The sequence below is a fragment of the Passer domesticus genome, chromosome 28 (genome assembly GCF_036417665.1).
Source record: "Passer domesticus isolate bPasDom1 chromosome 28, bPasDom1.hap1, whole genome shotgun sequence".
NCBI lineage: Eukaryota > Metazoa > Chordata > Aves > Passeriformes > Passeridae > Passer > Passer domesticus.
In genome coordinates, this window is record NC_087501.1 from 4,656,066 (window position 1) to 4,681,888 (window position 25,823).

Consider the following 25,823-nt stretch of genomic DNA (forward strand, 5'->3'; position numbering starts at 1 on the left):
TGAGTGCCCTGGGCTGTGTCTGTGCAGGTGAGTGCCCTGGGCTGTGTGTGTGCAGGTGAGTGCCCTGGGCTGTGTCTGTGCAGGTGAGTGCTCTGGGGCTGTGTGTGTGCAGGTGAGTGCCCTGGGCTGTGTGTGTGCAGGTGAGTGCCCAGGGCTGTGTGTGTGCAGATGAGTTCAGCCCAGGGCTGTGTCTGTGCAGGTGAGTGCCCTGGGCTGTGTGTGTGCAGGGGAGTGCCCAGGGCTGTGTCTGTGCAGGTGAGGGCCCAGGGGCTGTGTCTGTGCAGGTGAGCTCAGCCCAGGGGCTGTGTCTGTGCAGGGGAGAATCCAGGGGCTGGGTCTGTGGAGGGGAGAGCCCAGGGGCTGTGTCTGTGCAGGTGAGTGCCCAGGGCTGTGTCTGTGCAGGGGAGTGCCCAGGGCTGTGTCTGTGCAGGTGAGCTCAGCCTGGGGCTGTGTCTGTGCAGGTGAGTGCCCAGGGCTGTGTCTGTGCAGGTGAGCTCAGCCTGGGGCTGTGTGTGGGCAGGTGAGTGCCCAGGGGCTGTGTGTGTGCAGGTGAGCTCAGCCTGGGCTCTGCAGGGCGCTCTGTGCCTCTGGCTGGCAGAGCTGAGTGATGAAATGAGGGGCTCTGGGTGTGCAGATGTGGGATCTGACACTGGGAGGGTGACACTGTGGGTGACACTGCCCGGGGGCAGCAGGGCCTGGCCCAGGTCACCCTGGCACCCTGTCAGGGCTGGCTGGCAGGCCCAGCTCACCTGGAAATCCAGGCCCTGCTCTGCCTGTGGTGTGCCAGCTCTGAATGAGGACAGGAAAACCCAGCTGGGCACAGATGTGGGGCTTGGACACAGCTGTGGGCAGGGGTGAGCTCTGCTGGGCTGGGAGTGCTGTGGGAGCTCCGTGGCCTGGCTGATCCCCACCCAGAGTGTCCCTGGGGAGCAGAACAGGGGAAGGGACTGAACCAGGGGTGTGTTGTGGGGGGAGATGTGATTGTCAAAAACCACATCATGGAATGTCCTGAGCTGGAAGGGATCGCTGATCCAGCCCCAGGCTCTGCACAGCCACCCCAAATCCCACCCTGGGCATCCCTGGAGCGGGGCCCAAAGGCTCCTGGAGCTCTGCAGCCCCAGGGCCGTGCCCATTCCCTGGGCAGTGCCAGCCCCTCTGAGGGAAAAACACTTCCCCAAAACCCAGCTGACCCTCCCTGGCACAGGCCCAGCCATCCCTGGGTCCTGTCCCTGCCCCACAGAAGGAATGCCTCGGCTGCTCCAAGGCCTCCATGCCTGGGGCTCTCAGCAGGGTGGGGAAGGAGCTCTCGTGTCCTAAAGCCTGAGCAGAGTCACCCCGGCAGTGTCACCAGCCTGGCACTGCAGGGATCTCGGGACTGTCCTGCAGCAGGTGCTTCTTGCTCAAAGAAAAAGTCCACAGGGAGTTGCTTTGTTTTAAATGCACATTAAAGAGTCAAATTTGACTTTTCTCTGAGCAGTAACGAGTTCAGCCTGCACAAAATGTGCTCCAATACTTTAATTAAGAAGAGGGAGTGAGTTTAAATGAGCTCTAATCACCCAGTGCACCCAGAGCAAGTTTTCCTATTGGAAATTTCACCAGGCCACAAATAAGTTGTGTTTGTGTGCCACGAAACCACAAGAATTTGTTCCACCCTCTCAGTTTAATGAGAAGCTCTACGTGATGGTATTACTGTGTGAAAAGAGAGTTTTGTTCCTGGCATTTTTTATTTCTGAATAACTTTCAGATCCCAGCCTCAGAATCTGTTTTTTTTTTAACAAGAAGAAATCTTTCATGTTCTCTGCTTAACCACTATGAGTCTTAAAATAGGTTTGGAAAATGTTGTGGTTTAAAATGGATTGGAGTTTATTTTATTTTCCCTGTAGTGTGTATTAAAAGATTTTTTTTAAAAGCTAAAGGAGGAAGGAGGCATTTGAGGAGAAAAAGGAAACATGAGGGGATTTTTTATTTTGGCAGCATTTAATTTCACTTCTTTAATTTCTGTGGGTTTCATTGCAGCAGTGGCTTTATCTCCACTGCAAAATAAATACAAAAATGGGGAGAGTTTTTAATTGGTTTAATAGGAATTAGCTGTGGAGATAACTTAGGTCAAATTGAGGTCTGCTCTGGAAATTCACACAAATGGCCTTTTCTTTGCAAGCTTTTTTACACAAGAAAATGGGGAGTTTGTTTTGTTTATGAAATATATCTCAAATATCCTTTCTGTAGAGCTAAAAACTCAAGCAGCCCCTGTCAGCACCTTGGTGTTCACCCAAACCAAAGGGAGGATTGTTTTCATACCTTTAAATTTGAGGGAAATACCAGTAGTTGATGTAATTCCTGTTCATTGCAGAGATGAGAATGGGAGATAATTGCAATTAGGTTCTTTTTGTGCTGGGTGGGAGCAGGGGGTTTGTAGCTCACCATGAACAGCTCCAGCCCCCGTGAGCACCAGAAGGTGGCCCTGGCTGTGGAGGGGATGTGACCCAAACCCAGCTCCTGGGCTTTGGGCTCTCAAACCCCAGGGAAGGCTCTTAATGCTAAACCAGGCACTGAATTAGGCTGGAGTTTCTCCCTTGGAGCTGAATAACCTCATCACTGTGCCAGTAACTCAAATCTGTGGCACTTCCCTGTGAAAAGGGTCAGAATCCTCCTAGGAGCTGCCCCTCTGAGGTGGCAGAGAGAGGGAAGCCTGGGCTCTCTTTTTAATGGGTTAAATGTTTTCCCTGACACTTTAAAAGCTTGTTTACTTATCTATGCAGGGTGGGTTACCACATATCCGTGTTTAATTACAGCCTTGGAGCTTGGAGGTGCAGGAACAAGGTGTGGGGATGGGACTGATTTTATGGGGGTGGAACCAGTGAAGGGCATGGGAAGTGTTTTCATTAATTGGAGATGGTAACAGAAGGAATGGCAGGAGGGGACTCTTCACCAGGCAGGTTTTGTTCAGTGTCCTTGTTCAGTTGTGGTCTTTTACCATCATTTCTCTGTCCCCTTGATAAAAAACCTCCATCAGAGCAGTCTGGAAGTGCTGGAAATCACCAGAGGTCTGTTTTTAGTGGGTGAGGTTTTTCTGAAATAATGTCCCAGGGAAAGGTAAAGCCCTTAAAGACACTTAAAGATCTTAAAGGCACTTAAACCTTGGCAGTGCCAAGTGCTGCAGAATTTACTGCATGGCTCTGATCTCGTGGTGTCACAAAGTGCCAGGTATTTTTAGTTATATAAAACTTGTGTGGTTCTGCAGCTGCACACATTTCAGAAGGGTTGCTGAGCTAAGGTTCCCAAGTTTTCCTTTATTAAAATTGCCTTTTTTTTTTTTTTTTTTTTTTTTTTTGTCTCAGAACAACAAAACCACGCAGTTCAGGCACGTCCAGCAGCTCACCTACAGCCTGATAGAGTGGAGATCCCAAATCCTCTCCGGGACCCTGCCCAAGGATGAACTGGCTGAGCTCAAGAAAAAAGTCACTGCCAAGATTGACTATGGCAACAGGTGAGCTCCAAACTCCACCTGGAGGGCAGAGGAGGCTCCCAAACCCCAGGGAAGGCTCCTCATGCAAAACCAGGCACTGAATTAGGCTGAAATGAGGTGAAATGGCAGCTTTGAGTCCCTGTGACAGCATGGCCACCTGGCAGGTGGACAGGGAGCAGTTGGTTCTTGGTGTGACACAGATCTCTGTGCCTTGGCAGGAATCCTCCTCTCTTAATTCTGTACAAATCCTGGCACAGGGTGGCCTTTCCCTTGGAGCACAGTGTGTGCCTGGGTCTGGATGTGGTGGGGAAATGCTCTGCTTTATCAGCAGCTGAGGGGCAGGACTCCACAGACAGCCCAGCCCTCAGTGGTTTGCAGCCTCCTGGACTCATTTATCTGCCTGTCAGCTGTGATTCAGGTCCAGTAAGTGAATTAAGAAGAAGTTTATGGCAAAGAATAACAATCATCTGCAGTCTGTGAGCTTGGTAGATACTCATCCACCTTTGAACTGAAGCCATTTAAGCAGGAATAAGGGAGGTGTCACCTTAGGATGAGTTACCTGACAATTGCTTCTCCTTTTAATGGTAAAATGGGAGGGAGGAGTTTTTTGAGGCAGGAAAACCAGCAGTGAGTGAGCTTATTCCAAGGAGTGGGATGTTGAGCACTGGCAGCAGGGACAGTGATTTGATCTTTGCTGCTCCCACATTCTGGCTCTTTTTTTGTCTCCTGGGGCTGTCCAGGATCCTGGGTCTGGACCTGGTTGTCCGAGATGACAACGGGAACATCCTGGACCCAGATGAGACCAGCACAATCTCCCTCTTCAAGGCCCATGAAACTGCATCCAAGAGGATTGATGAGAGGATCCAGGAGGAGAAGGTACCTCTGGCGTCCCTGGTTTGCCCTCTTCAGTCTCTGTGCCCACTGAGGTTTTATATTCCTCTTAATGTTGTGCTCCCCTGGCAGCAGAACTAAATCTCCTGTGTTTGTTCATAGTGGAAATATAAAATATAATGGAAATATGGAATTCTTTGCAGTCCCTGCAGCAGAGTTTGGACCTCCGGGGACAGCCAATATTCAATTCCACACACACTTACAGCCTCTATGTGAACTTCAAGAACTTTGTCTGCAACATTGGGGAAGATGCAGAGCTGCTGATGAGCCTCTATGACCCTGACCTCTCCAAATTCATCAGGTAGGGGCTTTTTTGGAAATTCTTAAGCAATTTAGTCATCAGGGTGATCATTCGTGGAAGTCAGCAGGTTAGAAAGGGAGATCCAGCAGATGTTTTCCAGTTCTGTTGGTTGCTGCCCCAGTGGGGGAAAATTAATTCCAATTACTTTGGAATGAATCTCAGAAAGGAAGTCCAGGCACTGTCCCTCCTAAAACTGGGTATTTGATCCCACACTGACTTCTTATATTCTTAACTTTCCCTGCTGTGGCTGCAAGCCTTGGTTAAGTATTTTATTAATTGTTTCCCAGTAAATCATGGATTTAAATGATGTTTGCTATCCAGTCAGTGCCAGTTCTCATCTGAAGAGCTGGGAGGATATGAGGAGCTCTATCAGGGAGGCAGTTCTGTGTCAGGAACACTCTGTGTCCATCACTGCAGTTATCAGGTGTGGCCATGCAGTGGGAATTGTCCAGGGAAGCAGCTGCCAGGGCTCACCCCATCCTGCCTCCATTAAGTGAGTCACTTCAAAGGCATTTTGGGATAAAATATTTGGGGTCAAATATTCCTAAAATATCAAAATGATGTTGGGCTTTTGCCAGGCAATGAAGATGTCAGGTGTTGATTTGTTAAAATTTACTTTTTCTCCCTTTCTTTGAAGTGAAAATTACCTGGTTCGTTGGGGCAGCAATGGGATGCCTAAAGAAATTGAGAAACTGAACAACCTCCAAGCAGTGTTTACTGTAAGTTCAGAGAAGCCCAGAATGGGACCTGAATCCCATCCAGTGCCACCCCTGCCATGGGCAGGGACAGCTCCCACTGTCCCAGGGTGCCCCAGCCTGGTCTTGGACACTTCCAGGGATTGAGGGGCAGCTTCTCTGGGAATTCCATCCCAGCCTCTCCCCCGCCTCACAAGGGAGGATTTCTCCCCAGTATCCCATCTCTCCCTTACCTCTGGCAGTGGGAAGCCATTCCCTGTGTCCTGGCACTATCAGTGTGTCCCTGCCCCTCGTGGTCTCCCTCCAGATCCAGAGGGCCACCATTCTTACCTGTGTAGAACCCAACAAAGCCCTTCCTGTGGCATTCACATTCTCTGAACAGAGAGAGACATAATTCTCTCTCCCAGGATTTTTCCTGGGTAAGGTGGTGAGAAGCTCAGAGAAGAAGAGAAAACAATTCTTATCTTTATTCACTGCTCCTGTTGTTTGACACATGTGGAATGTGTTATGGAGGCTGTTTACCCAAAGTGATTTGGTTACTGGACACTGGTGAAGGTTGTTTTGTTTCCTTGGCCACTTGGGTCAAAGCTGTGTCCTGGCTGTCTCACACAGTCATGGGTTTTTCTTTAGTATCTCCTTAGTTTATTATCTCATTAGTATGTAATTTAGTATAGTATTAGTGTAATACAGTATAGCTTAATCAGGCAATTGTTCAGCCTTCTGAAATCATGGAGTCGGAGCACATTTTTCCCTGGCTGGGGCATTGCCTGCTTCTACTACTCCCTCCCTCCCTCCCTCCCTCCCTCCCTCCCTCCCTCCCTCCCTCCCTCCCTCCTTCTTTCTTCTTTTCCACTCAGGACATTGATGGCAGCTGATGTGAACTCTTTTTCAGGACTTGAGCAGCTCTGACCTGATCAGGCCCCGGATCAGCCTGGTGTGCCAGATCGTGCGGGTGGGGCACATGGAGCTGAAGGATGGCAAGAAGCACACCTGTGGGCTCCGCAGGCCCTTCGGCGTGGCAGGTGGGCACTGCCCCCCGGGGGCACCAGCATGGCCCAGAAACCCCTGCGGGGAGGGGACACGGGGCTGGGAGCTGGCAGCTGTGTGCTGTAGGTGCCAGCACAGCCTGGGAGCTGCCAGGGCCAGCAGCTCTGCTCCAGGGTGGATGAATTGTCCCCGTGAGACCTTTCATGAAGGGGGTAGCTGGAGATCACTGCTCACTTTGTCACCTCCTACAGAGATAGCAGGCTGCCAGGCTGCAGCAGACTCATCAGGGCCTTTTCAGAGGGGGATTTGCTCTCCAGGACTCATGGGATAAAGCTGGAGGTTTTAAAGGAACTTGGGTGAACCAGACTGACAATTCTTATTGTATTCCTGGGATTTCTTGTGAAGGGGCTTGCTTGAAATCCTTGGTGGAAATCAATTTCCAAAAAAGCAGCATATGAATATAAGTGGAATTTCTTTGCCTTGAAATGCCCCAGTCCCACCTGGTTTTGCTCAGAGGGTGTATTTTATATAAGAGTATTTTATCAGGGTGTATTCAGTATATTCACACTGAATGTGTGTGAATATATATTGAATATTGAATATATTGTGTGTGAATATATATGTGTTCAATATATTCACACTGTCAGCTATGGGCTGACATGCACATCAATGTAAATGTGCTTTTTGAAAAGTTAAAATGAGAGTGATGCCCTCCATTCTGTCACAGAATCCCAGATTTTTGGGGGTTGGAAATAACCTTAAATCCCATCCAGTTCCACCCCTGCCATGGCCAGGACTCCTTCCACTATCCCAGGTCGCTCAGAGCCCTCGTTTTGACTGACACTGTCCCAAAGTAACCCCTTGTTGTTTCCATTATGAGAGGACAAAGCTCTCCCTGGGTTCTTGGCAGCTCTGTGACACTCTGCTGTCGTTGCAGTGATGGACATCACTGACATCATCCACGGCAAGGTGGACGACGAGGAAAAGCAGCATTTTATCCCCTTCCAGCAGTGAGTACTGGGCTCAGAGCTCACCCCACCCCTGGGCAACGCAGGGGAAGGCCAGATGTGTCTGGGGGCCTGGCAGAGCCCCAGGGGCTCTGCAGATGGATCAGCTGATAGCAGCAGGCAGCTCTTTGCAGGGAGAGGTTTCTGTCACCCCTCAGGAGCCTTTGTTCCCCTCGGTTTTCATGGCTCTGTCAGAGAATCAATTGCTTGGGGATTTTGGCAGTGCAGCTGGAATTTCTGGGTACCTGTGGGGTGAGGAAGAGGAGCACAGAGCAAAATAATGGTTTGGGGCTGGGGGGATGTGGCTTACAAAATTCTGGGGGGGTTGAAAGGCAGGATTTTCAGGGAGACTGAGCAGAGACAGTTTTTTGTCCCTGCTGTGTGCACCCTCTGTGCCACTCCCTGCCCGTGTTTCCTGGTCTGGGTCAGTCATAGGGAAGGGGTTTCTCCATCTTCCTGGGGAAGAGATTCCAGCCCCAATGAGTTCTGCATTTCTGCACAGAGAGTTAGACTTGTGTGTTTGTTCTGCCTGCTCTGACTGCTCCCATTTTTTGGCACATTAGAGTAACAAAAATGGAGCTTGTTTGGGTAGACCCAGCCTTGTTGTTACAGCCCTAAATAGAGCAAAGCATTGGCTGCAGCCATTTGTTATTACAGTGTATTTTCAGGGGAGATTTGGGTTTGTTCCCCTGCCCTTACAGGGCTTGGAAGGATGGTTTTCCCTTTGCAGAATAATGTTAGTCTGCTACTTTTTTTTTTTCTTTTTTTTTGTTTGTTTGTTTGTTTTTGTGGGTTTGATTGGTTGTTTTTTATTTGTTATGGGGTTTTTATTTTGGTTTGGCTTTGGGTTTCTGTTTGTTTGGTTTGGGGTTTGTTTGTTTTTTGGGTTTTTTTACTTGTTTGTTTGATTTGTTTTTTGTTTTGTTGGTTTGGAGTTCTTTCCCATTTTTCTTCTGCTCCAACAAGGCTGAGTTCAGACCCCCAGCTGGATACCAGGGTGGGCAGCCTGGGGAGACCTCATTTCTCCCTCATTATTGGTGGCGTGGGTATAGGAGTGAAGTCAGGGTTGAGATCCAAACCTCACTAGTCTTGTTTGTGACAAGGGATGGGTTCAACCCATAGGTTTTGTCACAGCAGTCATCAATTTATAGTAATTTATATTAGTTTACCAATAGTTAATCTGCATAGGGACAGCTCTGAGGCAAATCTGAAGTCAGGGCTTAAATCCTGAGGGCAGTGTTACTTACCTTAGTCCTGAGGGATATACTGTGATGCATTTCCTAGTGTGAAGGTGTAAATGGATTTTGTGCAGGTGAAGGAATGAAAATGGAATCCTTAAAAAACCCCACATTTATTTGGAAATCAGCCGGCTGTTGGCCAGCCCTCTCCGTGTATGTGGTTGGTGTCAGTCTGTCCCAATTCCTGATCCTGGTTTTGTGGTCCTCCTGCCCAGGATTGCCATGGAAACCTACATCAGGCAGCGCCAGCTGATCATGTCCCCCCTGATCACCTCCCACGTCATCGGCGAGAACGAGCCCCTCACCTCTGTCTTCAACAAAGTCATCGCTGCCAAGGAGGTCAACCACAAAGGCCAAGGTGCAGCCTGGGGGAAACCTGGCCTGGGGGAGCTCCCAGGGAATAAATGGGTGGTGAAAGTCAAGGAATCAAGGCTTAGTGGAGTTTAATCCCTTCCCAGAGCCCAAGGCATGGTCTTTGCCATGGTTCTCACTTTGTCCTTTTGTCACCCCATCACACACGGAGCTGAAATCCAGATAAAACCAGACAAAACTTGCATGAGAACAGCTCCTCCAGCTCCTCGCTTGCTTGCTAGTCATACATTTATATTGGTTTCTCTGGGTCTGGGTTGAAGACACTTGAGACTCCAGTTTGTGTTTGGACTCAGGAGTTTATTATTTCTTATCAGTAAAACAGTCCCACAACCGTGAGTTCGTCAGCTTTTCATTAGAAGGCACAAAATGGCCAACAGTCTCCTGTTACAAGGTCTTTTAAGACTAAACTATCCAGTTAAGAACTGACACCTAGATTATTTTCCCTTTTAACCCAGTAACTGATCCCAAAGAGCCCACAATGCAGATTTTCTGCCCAATTACAAAATGCCACCCAAACCCATGAAGAAGAAGGAAGAAGAAGCATGAAGAAGAAACCCAGGACAGCACCCTGTGCCCTCCATCTTGCTTGCACCCACAACATACTAAAAATCCCAAAACCTCAATTTCTCACCAAGTGATCCACCTACACCACTCTCTATAATCTATTTCACACTTTTGTGGAGTCCAGTCTATCTTGAAGTCTGGGAAACTTTCTCCATGAATGAGAGTCAAGGTCAGTGCTCCCCTGGGAGTCAGGGCACCCCAGAGCAGACAGGGAAATATTCTCAGTGCCCTGGGTTTCCACACTTTTAAGGTCAATATTTTTTTAACACTTCTAAAATAAAAGTGTTTTATGGGTGTGAAATATTTGTAAGTGGACGTGGCTGCATGTCCCAAATGGCTTTGGGGTTAAATCACATTATTCCAGATTTTTCTGGTCTTCCTTGCCTCAAAGACACTCAAAGTTAATCTCTGAAAGTTGGGGGTTTGCTTCAGACAGTCTTCTTGCCCAGAAAAGTCTTACTCAGATTCAGGAATGGGGAGGACTGGGCAAGAGAGAACCAGATGGGGACATGGAATTGTCATGAAAACACAGATTTTCTTGGAAGCACAGGCTTAAATTTCACAGGTTTGTACCTTTTTGTTTTCAGTAAACAAGTGTCATCTCCCTTTTCTTAGGTCTCTGGGTCTCCCTGAAGCTGCTCCCTGGGGATCTGGCTCAGGTTCAGAAGGATTTTTCCCACCTTGTAGACAGATCCACTGCAGTGGCTCGAAAAATGGGTTTCCCTGAGATCATCCTTCCTGGTAGGTCCCGTGTGCTTGTATGTTCCATGGTGTGAAAGAGCCACCTGAAATTCTAGAATTTCTGTCACAAAAAGATTTATTTAAAAAAATTATTTTATGTGAAAACTTTATGTTTTTCTTCAAATTTCCAGGTTATTTTCTTATTTTTTGTCACAAGAAATTGAAAACATGAGTTTCCTTTCTTATGGCAAAATGATGGTTTATGGAGCTTTCGGAAGAAAATGTCTCTTTAGTCAAAACAATTTTTGTTGCATATGGCTTTGACCCACCTATTCAGAGTGGATTTAACCCTAGAGAGCTCATTAAATTAAAAAAACAAAACAAAACATAGGTACAGAGGTTTGTAGAAAGGAAAATGGTTCATTTTAGAAGATTTCGTGTAATTTGAGACAGAGATGAAAATGGTGTGATGGTGGGTGTTGTTATTTAAAGGCTAAGAGGAAATTAGGATAACATGGTACCCAAGGGTGTTAAATTTCAAGCTGTCACACTGGGAATGAGAAACCAGCTCATTAAACTCTGGGCATTGCAGGTGATGTCCGGAATGACATCTACGTCACCCTGATCCAGGGGGAGTTTGACAAAGGCAAGAAGAAAACCCCCAAGAACGTCGAGGTGACCATGTCTGTGCACGACGAGGACGGGAACCTGCAGGAGGTAGGACGGCCTCTGACACCCTTTGAAAATGAACCACCCAAAGTACGCCGTGTTTACCTTTTCCCCCTGCCTGTGTTTTGTCCAAAGAAAGCCATCCACCCCGGGGCTGGCTACGAGGGAGTCTCGGAGTACAAGTCTGTGGTTTATTACCAGGTCAAGCAGCCCTGCTGGTACGAGACTGTCAAGGTATGGCTCTGTCATTCACTGCGTGTCACCGCTGGGGCAGGACCGGGAGTGAGGCACACACGGGCTCTGGGTCTCTTCACAAGGCTAATCCCAGTTTATTAGAAACCCATTCTTTTACACACCCTCCTGATACAGGTGGGCCCGATTGGTCATTTTATCAACCTCACACCATTGGCTCATTAAGAAGACACCTTTGGTAAACATCTAATGAGAAAAAAACTGTTTGAAGCACCAGCTGCAAGGTTGTTTTAATTCTTTCTCTGAGCTTCTCACAGCTTTTCCCAGAGCAGTTCCTGGGAAAGTGATCTGTTTCTCTGACTGAAATGTCATATCCACAGTTTTTGTTTAAAGGAGGAGGCAGCATTTGTAATCCCCTGCAGGACCCCTTGCAGGAAGGAGAACAAACGCAGCTCAAGAGGTCTCTTTAGCAATTTGCCAGTTGTTAATCAGAACCTCAATCAGAGGCTGATACAGAATGCACAGAGAAATTTCCAACATATACCATCAAATTCTTTACAATCAAGCCTTTTTGTTCCTTCTTACAAAAATCCCTTACTAATTCTAAGACAGTAACACACAAAGGTCGGGTAGTGTTAACTTGTCAACAGCCCTTTTCCAGAAACATCAACAACTGCGTTCCTCCTCTGTGTGCAAACCAGGACTGATGTAAAACAGCAGCTGCATCAGCACCAGGATGGGCTGGAGAGTGGCTGGGCAGAGGAAATGCTGTTTTCATCCTGTTCTCCCATGCAGGTGGCCATTGCCATAGAAGAAGTCAGTCGCTGCCACCTGAGGTTCACATTCCGTCACCGCTCGTCCCAGGAATGTGAGTGAGGAAGGGACACCTGCAGGATTGCTGTGCTCCTCACACTCCCACTGAGTGTAGAACTCACATTTCTGCTTAGTCACAGTGTTACGGATTTTCTTCTTGTTCAGTTTACTTATTCCCACTTTTGTGGCAAGCAAAAAACCAAAAATCATTCAAATTTTTTGCACCCAGAGTTTGGTGCTGGTTTTGTCCTGAAACTGAAATTTCCCCCCCCCCAAAGACAATGATTAATGTTTGTTACTGCTTTGGCTTCTCAGTGTAGGATGTTGCTTTTAATTGATTTCCCAAAATTCACTGCAAGGCTTGGTGGGCTTCTAATGGTCTTCCTATAGGAGGATTTCTAATTAGGCTAATAAAAGGCTAATGAGAGAGAGCCAGAAGTTCCATCAGATCACTTCACAGCCCTGAAATGAGATCAGTAATGTGAGGCTCAGGCATTGAAAGGCTCTCAAGGGCACCTGGTTCTGAAGGTAGTGACATGCTTCCATATCCACAGCTCACAAACCAAAATCCCAGGCAAAAACACCTATAGAATTCTGTATCAGAGGATCACTGAATTGTTAAGATCAAGGAGTCCAACCATCATTGTCTATCTATCAGGACAAAAACCACTAAAATTGTGTGTGGGAGATGCTCCGGGAGGATGTGTTTGTGTAGCTGCAGTTATCTATTAAATACAGCTGCTGATGAGGTTAGAGGGCTGCATTTTGGATTGTGTGGACATGAATAAGACATTGCTAGTGAAGATTTCTCCTGTTTTGCAGCCAGGGATAGATCTGAGAGAGCTTTTGGCATGGGCTTTGTGAAGCTGATGAATGCAGATGGGACAACGCTGCAGGATGGCAAACACAATTTGATTGTTTACAAGGTAACCTGGGCATTTCCAGCCTTGTCTCTTGTTTAATTCATCAAAATTCTCTCCTGGCTGATCTTCCAAGCAGTAGAAAGCTACAAAATGTGTGTGTTGGGTGGGAAATCCTCCTGAACTCTGTGGTCTTGGAAATAGCTCAGTTCATTTGCACTATGGGCAGCTTATCCCTGAAAATAGGAGCTCAGACAATGACAGAGATGAGAAAGTGTTTCAAACCCATTCTGGCTGTCACTGTGGGAATGACCCTTCTCACTGCTGTGTCCAACCAACAGGGTGACAACAAGAAAATGGAAGATGCCAAGAGTTATTTGACTCTTCCTTGCACCAAAACAGAGATGGAGGAGAAGGAGGCTCCCTCAGGGAAAAACCTGCACCCTCTGGCCACCTTCACCCCCACAAAGGACAGCACAAAGGACAGCTTCCAGATTGCCACTGTCATCTGCTCCACCAAACTCACCCAGAATGGTAGGGCTTGTGCTGGGGCTCTGAAATACAGAGGGCATTTTCTTCAGGCAGCTTTTTGTGTGTGGCCAGAGAGCTTCAGCTTTCATTTTGCTGCTCACGTGGCAGTGGCAGCCCCGTCCCTTGTTCAAGCTGCCGCAACAAACTCCCAGAATGTTTGTGCAGCCCCTAGAAAACCTTTCACACAAATACTCAATCCAGACTGCCAGTGTTCACCCCAACAAGTTTGTTGGCACATGTGGAAATGTCATCTGTCAGTGACAGTGTCTGTGTTTTATCAGAATTTCAAATATTTAAGGTTAATTGCCTTTTTTCCTCTGCCTGTTAAGAGAGCAGCAGTTAGGGCTGAGCTCTCCAGGGTGATGATGTGCATTAAGGGGTCAAAATGAAGAGCAGTCTGGGCTGGTAAATGATGGGAGATTTCCAGCAGCTCTGGAAGGCTCCTGCACTGAGTTGTGCACTTGAATAAAATTCCTGGCTTGAGATACCTGCTCTTGAGTCCATAAAAAACCTGCAAAATGGTCTCTAAATGTGTTATCAGATGGCAGCCAGGTTTCCATTTATAGCAGAGCTTTGCTGTTTTGCCAAGGCAAAAGAAGCACCTAAAGATAACATTCTGTACCTCAGGGTGACTGTTCTTTGTGCACGGACTAAAAATAGCCCCCAGCCTTGCTGCAGCCCTTCAGTCAGCTGTAATTGCTGATTGCTCTTTGTGTCCTTGCAGTTGACCTGCTGGGTTTGCTGAACTGGCGCTCCAACGCCCACAACATCGCCCACAACCTCAGGAAGCTCATGGAGGTGGAAGGAGGAGAAATTGTGAAGGTATTCCCAGGGATGTGAGCCTCCTTGGTGCACACACTCCCGTGTGTCAGCCTGGTGTTGGGCCCAAAAGGTGTCTGGGTAGCTGGGAGGGCAGGTCTGAGTGCTGAGGAGTGGGAGAATCATCAAATCATAGGATGGTTTGGCTTGGAAGGGACCTTAAAATCAGATTTTTCCACCCCCTGGCACACTTTCCACTGTCCCAGCTTGCTCCAGCCTGGCCTTGGACACTTGGACACCAGGGATGGGGCAGCCACAGCTCCTCTGGGAACCTGTGCTCCACCTCTCCTTAGTGGAATTCACCAGAATTACAGAATCTGAACATTACAGGCATCAGGGAGAGGGCAGTGACTTTATTTTCCCCTTTATCTTTATGAAATAAGAGATGCATCCAAAGCCTCACTTTTCATTTTCAACTCCTTTGTGAATGAGGAGGAGCTTGCTGTGAATCTGGGAGCAGAGACAGCCCAGAGATCTCAGAGAATACTGCAGGGAGTGGACCTGAAATGGAGGAATTCCACAGAAAACAGTCTGCTGAAAGATTTAGGAGGAAGAGTCTCACCTGCAGAGAGGGGTCCCCAGAGTGAATGTGCTGGGATTTTGCAGGGTGATGGTTTAATGGGGCAGCTGAACATGAAGTTGATGTGTCACTGTGCCACTGCAGACAGGCTGAGTGCAGTGTCCTGCCTCGGGACAGGGCCGGGCTGCTTTGGAGAGCTCAGGGTTTTCATCCTGTGGGATGAAAGGGAATAGAACAGCAAAGTGGGGCCATTTAGAGCTGAGAAGATCTTCCTTACTATAGAGATGATCATGACAATCACGTGCATGAGCACAGGGCTGGGATGCCTTTTGAGATGTTTTCTAATAGACACAGGGCTGGGATCTCTGTTTGAGATGTTTTCTCATGGACACAGGGCTGGGGTCCCTTTTGGGATGTTTTCTCATGGGCATAGGGTTGGATCTCTGTTTGAGATGTTTTCTCATGGTCACAGGGTTGGATCCCTTTTGGGATGTTTTCTCATGGGCAGGTTTTACAGTTCAGCCAGGCTGGAAGGGGAAGAATGATCCAACTCATTCTCCTGTGCAGGATGCCAGAAATAGTTGCCTTTCCCCACCTTTTTACTGTTCCTTTTCCCCTCTAGTTTTTGCCAGACACCCTCGATGCACTTTTCAACATCATGATGGAAATGTCAGAAAATGAAACCTATGATTTCCTGGTGTTTGATGCCCTGGTGAGTGAATCTTCTATGGCTGCAGAGTTTTCAGCCACATTTCCAGTCTGTTCCTGGTGATTCCAATGAGCAATTGGTATTTTGCTCTAGAAAAAAAATGATATTTAACACTTCTTAAGGCTTTTTCAGGAGCCAGGACTGAAATGCACATCAGGTTTTTAGTAGCCACAGTAAGAAGAGTAATAAATTGCACACACACAGTGTTTAGTGACTGTTGTAACATGAATAACACTCTCTGTAGCATTAATGCTGTTGATAAAACAAAAATTATAACCCAGCAAAATAGATTAGAGACGGTTCTATTTGAGTTAGTGTGCAGCTCTGTGCATCTGTTTCCTTCTGGATTTTTGGCAGGTATTTATTATTTCTTTGATTGGAGACATCAAGTTCCAGCATTTCAACGCTGTGCTTGAGACTTACATTTACAAACACTTCAGTGCAACCCTGGCCTATGTGTGAGTATTGGTCCCAAGCCTCAGGTGTCCCCCAGCAGTGTCACTGAGGGCTTTGGGGATGAGATCAGCTCTTGGTGATGTATTTGATTAGGTCATTTTGATGATGTTAATGGGATAAAGGCAGCAGAGATCAGAGTTCCATCCCTTCTCTGCATTCAGGAGAGAAAGAATCCTTCTTATTGCTCTTTTTGCCCTCTAAAAAATTCTGTTATGAGATTTTTTTTCTGTCAAAACAGACAGAAAAAGACACTTCTGCCATGGATCTTGGCTTTCCAGCCCTTGATCAAGCACCCCTCAGCCAAAGGTTATCACCCTTGTGGTAGCAGAAGTGAAAAGTTCAAACTGAGGCCAGTAGGGAGGGCAAAACCAGAAACCAAACTGCTTTTCCTCTCTAAAAAATCTCCTCTTAATTTTTACTGATCCGCATGAACTGGCTGTCACCCTAAAATAAACACAATTAGAAGTCCCCTTCTCCTGGAATGCCTCCTTCCTGCCCTGCCACACAGTCACTGCTTCCCCGTGGTTTCCTTTTCTCCTCCTGCTGCACTCGTGGGAATTCTCACACAGGGACAAAACCTCAGTCCCTTCCCCTGGGAAGGGGTTTGCATCTTCCTGGGCAGCTCCTTTTAGGGCAGAGGAAAAGCAGAGCAAGAGGATGGAATCTGTAGACTCTCAGCCCAAGATTTGAGAAGGAAATGGGCTGTGAGGAGGAGCCCTGTGGTGTTTCTGTGCCTGCAGTTCCTCTCTGGGGTGACGAAGCTGGACCTGCACAGGAACTGAGCTGTGCCTGTATTGGTTCCCCTTTTTGTTTTTATTTCCAAAGGAAACTCACCAAAGTCCTGAACTGCTACGTGGGGAATGCTGAGGACTCCAGCAAGACAGAGCTGCTCTTTGCAGCCCTGAAAGCCCTGAAATACCTGTTCAGGTTCATCGTGCAGTCCCGGGTGCTGTACCTGAGGTGGGTCCAGCCCTTCTCTCCCTGGGCCTGCTCTGGGAAACCCACTGAGTTCCTTCCAGTAAATATCACTACAGCAGATATTCTTCACCAAATCCTCTATCACTGACTGATTAAGAGGATCTTTCAGCCCTTTGTCTGTGGCTGGAACAAATAAGTTGAGCAAAAATTTAAATACCAGGTTAGAAAGGAGAAAAACCTTTTAGTCCCCACTGACATGCAATAAACAGTCCATGGTAGAGCTGAAAAGGAACCCAGTATTTATTTTTATAAAGTAAAACATTAATTTCCTCCTCATTTTCAGAAACTGTAAGAAACCAATACACAGATACTTCAGTCATTAGGTGAGGTGGGGGTGACATATTCTCCAGTTGGGGTAAAATCAAGGGGGTTTAATTGCAGCTTGAAAAACATCTTTCCAGAGATTGACAGTGAGGGTTTCAAACGCTTTATTCATGTCCATTCTGGATTTTTTTTCCTGTTTAATACTTGGAACCCAAGCAGAATTGGCTGCAGTGGCAGTCTAAAAAGTGCAGGTTTTCTCCTATAAGAGATTCCAGCAGGAAATGACTGCAAAATCTCCAATTCCACTTTTACCCCCATGTCTTTGTAGAAGTAGGTGGCATTAAGATGTTGTTCCACAGGATGAAATCCTGTTTCAGCTGCTGGATTTCTGTGTGTAACTGGCCCTGTTCTTTGCAGTGTTTATGGGAAAAGTGAGGATGGGAATGAATTCAATGATGCAATTCGCCAGCTGTTCCTCTCCTTCAATGTCCTCATGGACCGGCCCCTGGAGGAGGCTGTCAAGATCAAGGTGAGCATAATTTCCAGGGAAAAGTAAAAAACTTTAATTAGATCAACTGGTGCAGTTGGGAAGGGGCTGGGCCAGAAAAAGAGAATTATCCATGAACCCCTTCTCCTCCATCTTTCCCACTCTGCACTGCAGATCTGGGGTGGCTGGAGGCTCTTTGGATGCATAAATTTGATTTATTTGATTTAGAAACCAGTTCTCTGCAGTTGTCCCCAGATTTGCTTTTGACAAAAACTGGATTTCCCACGTGCATTTCATGTCCTTGGTTTCTTTCTTTCAGGGAGCAGCTTTAAAGTACTTGCCAAGCATCATAAATGATGTCAAACTGGTATTTGACCCTGTTGAGCTCAGGTAACTGTACTAAGTTTGTTTGTCCTCTAAACCCAGCTTATCTGGTGGGAAGAATTGTAGAAATTTGGCCAAAAACAGCCACTCTGGTTATGATCTGATGGTGCAGATCCTGTGCCTGGACTCAAGGAGGTGCTTGCAGGGCTTTAAGGGAAGTCAGTGGAGTTCAGAGGATTCTCTGCATCCCAATTTTTCATTCTGGGAGCGTCCAAGCTCAGGCTGGACAGGGCTTGGAACAGCCTGGGATAGTGGGAGGTGTCCCTGCCCATGGCAGGGGTGGAGCTGGGTGCCCTTACTACCCAAATCATTACAGGATTCCGGGATCCTTACAGGCATCTTGAGATTTTACTGAAAAGCAAAATCTGAGGGCAGTGTTGAAACCTCATGCAAGTTTGCACCAGTTCTTGGTGAATGCTCCTGAAAAGTGGCAAAGGCTGAGCTTTGGGTTATGTACATCCAGGAAATTCTCAGCCCCCTGGATGCCAGGTTGTGGTGCTCAGAGCTTTGCCCAGAGCTGCCCAGCCCTGTCTCCCTGTCCTGACACAAGTGATTTGCTGGGAAGCAGCAGACAGGCAGCAAACATCCATGGGATTTAATTACAGGGGATCTCGGGTTGGAGTGAGTCACTGCTCCTGCTGCAAGGGGCATCTGGAAGGAGGCTGTGCCTTTGTGCTGGGGGTGTTCCAGCTTTCACCAGGGCTGCTGACTCGGTTCAAATGTCTTTTCAAACTCTTGCTTTCCCTGGGTGTGACAGCCACTGTGATTTACCTGGGAGGGCACAGAGCACTGCCTGTGTGTAGGTGTGGGATGTACCTGGTGTGTCCTGGAATAAAAGTGCCATTTATAGAGGTTCAAGCCTGCAGTTCCTGAGCACTGCTCAGTCTTACTTTGACAGAATTCACAGAATTCTGTGACTAGGTTGGAAGAGACCTTAAAGATCATCGAGTCCAACCCGTGCCCTAACACCTCAGCAGGACTTCAGGTCCTGTGCTAAATTCGTTGAAAATCAGTCAGGGCTCTGTAGTGATGTGCCTGTTGGATGGAATTCCCAGAGGAGCTGTGGCTGTCCCATCCCTCCCACGCTGGAGCATCCTGGGGCGGTGGGAGGTGTCTCTGCCATGGCAGGGGCTGCACTTGGGGAGCTTTATGTCCCTTCCAGCCTGTTCTGGGATGCTGTGGGGCCCAGCTGCAGGGCAGTGTCTGTGTGGGGTGGATGGGCTGATGCTGGGTGGCAGTGCTGACCCTCTGCTCCCTCTGGGCTGCACACAGTGTCCTCTTCAGCAAGTTCATCCAGAGCATCCCTGACAACCAGCTGGTCCGGCAGAAGCTGAACTGCCTGACCAAGATCGTGGAGAGTGACCTGTTCAAGCAGGCTGGTGAGTGGCTTGGAAGGCTCTGGGTTCTGCCAGGGGCCACGCAGCCTTCAAAATGAGTTCCCGTGCCAGTCATCAGGGGCAATCCACCGTTAAATGCAACTCTAGAAACATTCCTTGCCATGGAAGAACTGAGTTTTTTTGCTGCCCAGTCTTTATACAATGCCCAGTAAGGGGGATCCTGACCCAGGGTGGTGATTCAGAAGGAGGGAGAAGCTGAGTGTGCTGTTTGATGGAATATACAGAATTTATAAATTAATGGATGGGGTTAGATGCGATATTGGGAAGGAATTTCTCCCTGTGGGGGTGGCCAGGGCCTGGGATGGAATTCCCAGAGCAGCTGGGGCTGCCCCTGGATTCCAGGAAGTGTCCAAGCACCCTGGGCCAGTGGGAGGTGTCCTTGCCCATGGCAGGGGTGGGATGAGATTCTCCTTTTGGTCCCTTCAACCCAACCTATTCTGGGATTCCCTTATTCAAATTACAGATCATTTATGACTCTCTAGTCTGTTTGTTGTAACTCCAGGGGCTTTAAGCAGGTTCTGATGGAATCAGGAGCAGGGCACTGCTGTGAGGTGCCCGTACCCAGGGCCTGCTGAGGCTCTGTCTGTCCCTGTGTCACTTTGCAGAGTGCAGAGATGCCCTCCTGCCCCTGCTCATCGATCAGCTGAGTGGGCAGCTGGATGACAACTCCAGCAAGCCCGACCACGAGGCCAGCTCCCAGCTCCTGAGCAGTGTCCTGGAGGTCCTGGACCGCAAAGATGTGGTGAGCACGAGCTCTCAGGGCTGCCAGTTCAGCTCACTTCTTCCTTTGAGAATCACAGTAAAGAAACATCCTCTATTGTGCTTTAATGAGTCAGAATTGTGATATTTATAGAAATTGTGATGCCTTGCTGTGCAGTTCTTTGTAGGGGCTCTGTCTGAGAAGGAGCCAGGAAAGGTTGAATTAGTTGTTATCACTACTAGAAGCATTTACTTCCATTTCTAGGGACCAAAATGTCATCTCAGCTGCCTGGGTGGCTTGTTCAGTAATTTGGAGCAAGTCAAAGTATTACATGGTATAAAAATGAGGAGGTTGCTCATTCTCTCTGTTGTGGAATAAATCACTGTTCAGCCAGAAAGATGCACTTCCCACTCTGGCCATGGGAATTGTTCTGAGTGGCTGTGAACAGAGTGGTTTGAGCTGTTCAGAGAAAAGATATCAAAGCCCCAGGATGAGCTGATGAAGCTGGGACAGATCCATTAAGGGAATTCTCCCCCAAGTGAATCCCAGAGATTTTGAATTGATTACTCTATGTGCTTAAATCTCCTTTTTCTGCTTCCCCTAATGAAATGAAGCACTGCCAGGGCAGTCCTCCCACACAGGGAGCTGCCCCTGGAAGGCTGTGCCTGAGGAATGGTCTCCAGTGTCCCTTACTGGCTGTCCCCAGGGTGCCACTGCTCTGCACATCCAGCAGATGATGGAGCGGCTGCTGCGCCGGATCAACCGCACGGTGATCGGGATGAGCCGCCAGTCCCCGCACATCGTGAGAGCCCTTCCACCCTGCCTCCCCTGCAGCCCTGACAGAGGGGTTCATCCCCTGGGAGCCCTTCCCTGCCTCCCCTGCAGCCCTGACAGGGATTCCAGCCCATCAGAGCCCTTCCCTGCCTCCCCGCAGCCCTGGCAGGGATTCCAGCCCCTGAGAGCCCTTCCCTGCCTCCCCGCAGCCCTGACAGGGATTCCAGCCCCTGAGAGCCCTTCCCTGCCTCCCCGCAGCCCTGGCAGGGATTCCAGCCCATCAGAGCCCTTCCACCCTGCCTCGCCCCAGCCCTGGCAGGGATTCCAGCCCCTGAGAGCCCTTCCCTGCCTCGCCCCAGCCCTGACAGGGATTCCAGCCCCTGAGAGCCCTTCCCTGCCTCCCCCCAGCCCTGGCAGGGATTCCATCCCCTGAGAGCCCTTCCCTGCCTCCCCGCAGCCCTGACAGGGATTCCAGCCCATCAGAGCCCTTTCCTGCCTCCCCGCAGCCCTGACAGGGATTCCAGCCCATCAGAGCCCTTCCACCCTGCCTCGCCCCAGCCCTGACAGGGATTCCAGCCCCTGAGAGCCCTTCCCTGCCTCCCCGCAGCCCTGGCAGGGATTCCATCCCCTGAGAGCCCTTCCCTGCCTCCCCACAGCCCTGACAGGGATTCCAGCCCATGAGAGCCCTTCCCTGCCTCCCCGCAGCCCTGACAGGGATTCCAGCCCCTGAGAGCCCTTCCCTGCGTCCCCGCAGCCCTGACAGGGATTCCAGCCCATCAGAGCCCTTCCCTGCCTCCCCGCAGCCCTGACAGGGATTCCAGCCCATCAGAGCCCTTTCCTGTCTCCCCGCAGCCCTGGCAGGGATTCATCCCCTGAGAGCCCTTCCCTGCCTCCCCGCAGCCCTGACAGGGATTCCAGCCCATCAGAGCCCTTTCCTGTCTCCCAGCAGCCCTGACAGGGATTCCAGCCCATGAGAGCCCTTCCCTGCCTCCCCCCAGCCCTGGCAGGGATTCATCCCCTGAGAGCCCTTCCCTGCCTCCCCGCAGCCCTGACAGGGATTCCAGCCCATGAGAGCCCTTCCCTGCCTCCCCGCAGCCCTGACAGGGATTCCAGCCCATCAGAGCCCTTTCCTGTCTCCCAGCAGCCCTGACAGGGATTCATCCCCTGAGAGCCCTTCCCACCCTCTGCCTCCCCAGCAGCCCTGATATCAGGAGGGGTTCATTCCCTGGGAGCCCTCGCCTCCTTCCCCAGCACTCCTGACACTGGTTCATCCCCTGGGAGCCCTTTCCCACCCCTCTGCCTCCTCAGCAGCTCTGAGTGTTTTATTCCCTTGGAGCCCTCCCCTCCTTCCCTAGCAGCTCTAACTGAGGGGTTCATTCCCTGGGAGCCCTCCCCTCCCTCCCCAGCAGCTCTAACTGAGGGGTTCATTCCCTGGGAGCCCTTCCCTGCCTCCTCAGCAGCTCTAACTGAGGGGTTCATGCCCTGGGAGCCCTTCCCTCCATCCCCAGCACTCCTGACACCGGTTCATCCCCTGGGAGCTCTCAGAGGGCAGCAGTGCCTGATGAACTCATCTCTCCCTGCCCTGCAGGGCCTTTGTGCCACCCAGCCGTGACTCCTGGTGTTTTTCTGAGGATTAGGATTCAGGTTATCCCGCTCCAGTTTGAGCTGAGTCACTGGGGGTGATTTCATTTCCTTTGCACAGAATTTTGTGTCAGAGCAGTGACAGGATCTTTGCTGCATTTTGTCACCTGGGCTCAAAGGATGAACTGCTGGGGGGTGAGACCCTTCAGGGGCATTTCTGACCCCTGTGTGGCAGCTGAGGGGGGGCAGGCAGCTCTGGGGTGTTTTAATTCACCCTGCAGTTCCTGTGCAGAAGGATGGGAGAGCCAGGAGCAGGGGATTTACCTGAGTTTTGGTAACACAGGGGTCACCTTAATGTGCCACCCATGAGAATTGCAGCTGGCCTTGCTAAATCTGAAAATCAGAGTCAGCTTGGAAAGGGCCTTTAAGATCTGATGTAGTGGATCAATAGATATATTAAAAAATTCTTTGTTTGGAGGATGTGTTTCTGTTGTGATCCATGGGGGAAAAGAAGGCAATACCCAGATTTCAAGCTTGACTGGTTTAGAGGGCTAAACTGTCTCAGGATGATGTCAGGACACAGATAAGGAGGATTCTGATCAGTGATACTTGATCAGGTCACACTGACATGCCACACTTGGAATTACAGTGCTTAACCCAGGAGAATAACCCAGTATTTTGTGGTTTTTCCATTCCAGGGGATTTTCGTGGCCTGCATGACAGCCATCCTGAGGCAGATGGATGATTTCCATTACAGCCATTACATCAACACTTTCAAAACCAGGCAGGACATCATTGTAAGTCAGCCTGGCTGGGGAATGACCTCAGCCCACCCAGCATCACCGCTCTGCTCTGCAGGGTCATTGCTCTGCTGAGTTTGGGTGATCAAACCCTCAGCAGTGGCTCCTGGTGCCACAGCTGCTGGGAATTTATTCCTGTCACCCTTGCTGGGCATTGGGGGGTTGCTGACTCAGCAGAGCCCAAGAGCAGCATTTGTGGCATTGAGGAAAAACATCTTTAATGGGTAAAGAATGTTTGATTTGAGTCAGGAACCAGAAGAGGGAATGAAGATGGAAAGGAAAAGCATTTCTCTTTGGCTCTCACTTTGTGTCCCTGTTCTTTATCTAATTCTTTCCCCTCCTCTGAAGTTTAATTAAATGCTTGAATCTTGTTTTAGTGGCAGCAATGCAGAAAGTTTTCAGAATGTTAAAAATTCACGTCCCCAAAAAGCTTCAGGTGTGAAACAAGGTAAAATATTATGTTTCTGAAGGTTTTTTCTGCTTAAAATCAGCAGATTTTCCCCCAACTCCCCAAAATGCCCCAAACTAGTGTTTTAGCAGGACTGGTGCACAACACAAGAGCTGTTGGAGCTGGTTTGTCCCTTTATTCCTTATTTTGCAATTGGTAAGTGGCTGTTTACTGAAATACCAGCTGGGGAAGGGCCTGGAGTTGTGTTCTTCCTGTACCAAAAGCCACCAGAAGGTTTGGAATTCAGTTTGGGGAGCCAAGGTGATCCCTTTCTCCCCTGTGCAGTTGGAATTACAGAATTTCACAGAAAATCACTTGCAAAATCAGCTCTTGAGCCAGTGTGGAGCAACACAGCCATCTACAGGTCACTCAGGCTTCATGTGGGTTTAGGACTGGTTTCATCTTTCCCAAGTGATTTGTTGGGAAGGAAGGAAGGAAGGAAAGAAGGAAAAAAAAATGCCAAAATCAGGCAGATTCAGGAATTCTGTAAGTGTTCATCCACTGAGAAGATTTTCAGGGTGATTATGGAAAATAGTAATTTCTGATCTGATTTTTATGTACCTTTAAATCTACAGGAGCAAAGCTGCCTTTGTAGTGGTGTGGGAGTTGTTAATACCAACAGAAATCTGTGTTTTACTGCAATAACTGCTTTTTAAAATACTTCTTTTATTTTTGTTGTTCATTATTGGGTTTGTCTTTGCTGGTATTTCCAGCCCTGCTTTGGCATCATTCCCTGGTTAGTTTGGCACTTTCAGGAGTTAATTCTTATCTTCAAGGTGCCCGTGTCAAGCCCAACCCTCTCATCAGGCTCTGATTTAATAATGCCAAAAGGATTTTTACTGAGGCAGCACCAAGTGCTCCTCTTCTCCATCAATATCTTGCCAATTCTTCAGCCCAAACTGTTCAGCTCAACAGATTTTTTTGCTGGTGATCATTTCAAGGGGATGGCTCCTCCTGTGACCTTCTTTGTGTCCCTCTCATATTTGAATATTAATGTGCTGCTGCAGAGAATAGAATTGACTTAAGAGCTCAAAGTGGCTTTTGTACCTGCTGAGACCACAAGGAGGAGATCAATATTCCTTGTGTTCCTTTCTTTTGCTCATCTCTGTTCATTTTCTTTTTTTTTCTCTTTCATTCTGCAATTCAGCCTTGTTTTTTCCAAGTTTGAAGTCGTGTTTGGAAGGTGTTTGTGCAAAAAGTATATTTTCTACAATAATGTAAGATAATTCTAAATCACATCTCTGATATTATATTCACTGCCTCTCCTTAACTGTTCTTAAACAGGACCAGGAAAGATTTAACTAATTAGTGAGTGAAAATACGTTGTAATTTCAGGCTTTCTGGATCATTGTGTTGCATTATCACCACTCAGAGATTTGGGAGCAAGCCCTGCAATATTGGTTTTGCTCTCTAATCCAGCTCGTGCACAGGACTCCCTCCAGCACAGCTTAATGCAAAACAGCAAAGACAGATACCATTAAACAGACCAGCATTCTGTGCAATTATTTCTCCTTGTGGCTCTGGATGGATGAGATGTCAGGAATAATTTCATTATTGGGCCGTGCCCACACAATGAGAGGCCCCCCCTAGGCAGAGCAGGGCACTGATTGCCAATCAGCATGATCATTAATCAGTGCAGTCCCAGCATTTGCATTTCACGAGGTCACTGCATCAATTCCTTGTAATTCCATGGACACAAACCCACCACGTGCAGCCTGATGGGTTTTGTTTTTCCAACAGGACTTCCTGATGGAAACATTCATTATGTTCAAGGATCTGATTGGGAAGAACGTGTATGCAGCTGACTGGATGGTCATGAACATGATGCAGAGCAGGTACGGGGTTAAGCCTGGGCTAAGTCTGGCTTTGGAGCCTCCCTGGACCTGGTAGGAGGGCAATTCCCACAAGGCAGTTTATTTTCTTCAGCCACTTCATGCTGGTTTAAATCAGATTCCAGACAGTTTTAGTTCCTGTGCATTTCTGCTGGTGGAACTGGAAGTCTCTGTCCTGCCCAGAAAATGTAATCAAACCCTGGGGTCTCTGTTACAGCTTCATCCAGAGAAGCCTTTTTGGTCTCAGTTCTGGGGGAATCACATGGGAAACCTAAAGCCAGGACTGACCAATGCTTAACCACTCTTCCAGAGAGGAAATTTTCCCTGATATCCAACCTCAGTCTCCCCAATGCAACTTGAGGCTGTTAAACCAAGGGTTAACTTTGCCTGAATATTCCCTGATTTAG

At 48.5% G+C, this 25,823-nt stretch overlaps 1 protein-coding gene across 4 annotated transcripts in view; it reads left to right on the forward strand.

Moving 5' to 3' along the window:
- DOCK5 (dedicator of cytokinesis 5) overlaps positions 1-25,823 on the forward strand; it is an 80,547-nt gene that overhangs the window by 24,006 nt on the left and 30,718 nt on the right. For all 4 annotated transcript variants that reach the window (XR_010350942.1, XM_064400319.1, XM_064400320.1 and 1 more), the window contains exons 6-29: positions 3,339-3,487; positions 4,207-4,342; positions 4,501-4,658; positions 5,296-5,377; positions 6,246-6,375; positions 7,278-7,350; positions 8,801-8,943; positions 10,137-10,262; positions 10,795-10,919; positions 11,007-11,105; positions 11,859-11,931; positions 12,699-12,802; positions 13,078-13,270; positions 13,992-14,089; positions 15,229-15,318; positions 15,673-15,773; positions 16,597-16,731; positions 17,431-17,542; positions 17,820-17,890; positions 19,157-19,263; positions 19,887-20,023; positions 20,688-20,783; positions 23,035-23,133; positions 25,325-25,419. Coding sequence is in view for 3 of the 4 variants with exons in the window: in XM_064400319.1 (XP_064256389.1) it covers positions 3,339-3,487; positions 4,207-4,342; positions 4,501-4,658; positions 5,296-5,377; positions 6,246-6,375; positions 7,278-7,350; positions 8,801-8,943; positions 10,137-10,262; positions 10,795-10,919; positions 11,007-11,105; positions 11,859-11,931; positions 12,699-12,802; positions 13,078-13,270; positions 13,992-14,089; positions 15,229-15,318; positions 15,673-15,773; positions 16,597-16,731; positions 17,431-17,542; positions 17,820-17,890; positions 19,157-19,263; positions 19,887-20,023; positions 20,688-20,783; positions 23,035-23,133; positions 25,325-25,419 (2,732 nt within the window). In the remaining variant the exon portion in view is untranslated. The remainder of the gene's footprint in view (positions 1-3,338; positions 3,488-4,206; positions 4,343-4,500; positions 4,659-5,295; positions 5,378-6,245; positions 6,376-7,277; positions 7,351-8,800; positions 8,944-10,136; positions 10,263-10,794; positions 10,920-11,006; positions 11,106-11,858; positions 11,932-12,698; positions 12,803-13,077; positions 13,271-13,991; positions 14,090-15,228; positions 15,319-15,672; positions 15,774-16,596; positions 16,732-17,430; positions 17,543-17,819; positions 17,891-19,156; positions 19,264-19,886; positions 20,024-20,687; positions 20,784-23,034; positions 23,134-25,324; positions 25,420-25,823) is intronic.